At 45.3% G+C, this 1,490-nt stretch overlaps 1 protein-coding gene across 1 annotated transcript in view; it reads right to left on the reverse strand.

Annotated features, from left to right (window-relative positions):
* CRLF2 (cytokine receptor-like factor 2) overlaps positions 1-1,490 on the reverse strand; it is a gene marked incomplete at its 3' end in the record, with an annotated part of 39,035 nt that overhangs the window by 9,995 nt on the left and 27,550 nt on the right. The window contains exon 6 of the mRNA XM_006902413.1: positions 597-715. Coding sequence (XP_006902475.1) covers positions 597-715 — 119 coding nt within the window. The remainder of the gene's footprint in view (positions 1-596; positions 716-1,490) is intronic.

The raw sequence follows: 1,490 nt of genomic DNA on the forward strand, positions 1-1,490 counted from the left end.
TAATATAGTGTAATAGTTACAATAGTAGTAGTAATAATAAAAACCAGCCTTTTGAAAACCCAGTGCTATGCAGCGCTCCCTGTCACCACAAGGGAGCAGATGTGAGTCCAAGATGGTGTCACATGGAGAAGCCTTGGGTGATATTCACCCAAAGATCTCAGGTTCGAATCCCACCCTAAGGCATCGAGGAAGAAAAATCTGGCAATCTACTCCTGGTAAATAAGCCAGTAAAAATGCAAGGGAACTCAGTTTTACTCCAATATCCACAAAGTTGTCTTGAGTTTCAATTCACACAATGCCTCCTGGCGGAGCGGACATCCATCGACTTGACCAGGCTCCCCCACCCCCCCCCGAAGCTTATGCTCGAAGCTGATTTCCAAGGCTGCAGCTGTGGACTCCAGCCCTCCACCCCACCTCCACTCCCCGTGGCCAGGAGGCCATTTACCTCTGTAGTTTGCACCATAACAGGAAGACAAGGAAGAGGAAGAGGACAGCCACCAAGGTGGAGATGAGAACCACTTTGAAGAAGGGAGATTCGTCCATTAGACACATCCCTGGAAAAGACGGACAATGGCCACTGTGGGTTTGGGACTCACCATATTGCCACTGGTCCCTTTGGCAAAGCCAGCGTGGTCACAGCTTTCCAGGCTGTCCATCTGATCTTTGACCTGCAGGATGCAGAGATCAGAAGAAATAGACAGTGCCCAGGCCATCTCTGAAATAGATCACGGTGGACAATCCTGGATGGAGTGGGGGATGGCGCGGGAAATGTGCAACAAAACTCAGAATAAAAAAAGAAGGCCCACCCATGTTTATTGTAGCTTTGTTCACAATAACAGTTAGAAACAACCCAAGTGCCCATCAACAAATGGATGGATAAAGAAGCTGTGGTATATTCACACAATGGAATATTATACAGCACTGAAAAAACAAGGAACTCATACAATATTATGCAAAATGGGTGAGCCTGGAGGACATTATGCAGAGTGAAGTATATCATCGCAAAAAGACAAATACAGCATAGTTCCACGGTTGTAAAATGGGACTGACATCAGGGTTGGGAGGAGACTGAGAATGATGGGATAAATAATGTAGACTGCATTGAAACAGATGAGAAAGAGAACTGTTTAAAAGGGATATGTGATTAGGTATTACTGTCATGACAGGAGTCCAGAGTGAAGGCTGCATAGTGGAGCGGGAGGGATTGTATAACAATGAAAGAGTTTTCTTTTGCTTTTCAAAAAGTGAATTGGGAGGAAGGGGTGGACAGGGGTAAAAGTGCAACAATCAATGAATGACAATCCAAAGTCTCTGTAATTTTTCATTAAAATTAATAATTTTTTTTATTTTAAAAAAGGAGGCCATGCTTGCTGATTTGATAGAGGCCGGTGGAACCCCAGAACATATAACCCTTAATCACCCTTTATAAACTGGAGTGAGGCCCCAATCACTGAGCCGCCGCCGAGGACTCAGCTGCCTCCCCCTCGAGC

The sequence above is a fragment of the Elephantulus edwardii genome, unplaced genomic scaffold (genome assembly GCF_000299155.1).
Source record: "Elephantulus edwardii isolate Elephantulus edwardi_28Jun2011 unplaced genomic scaffold, EleEdw1.0 scaffold00410, whole genome shotgun sequence".
Classification (NCBI taxonomy): Eukaryota; Metazoa; Chordata; class Mammalia; order Macroscelidea; family Macroscelididae; genus Elephantulus; species Elephantulus edwardii.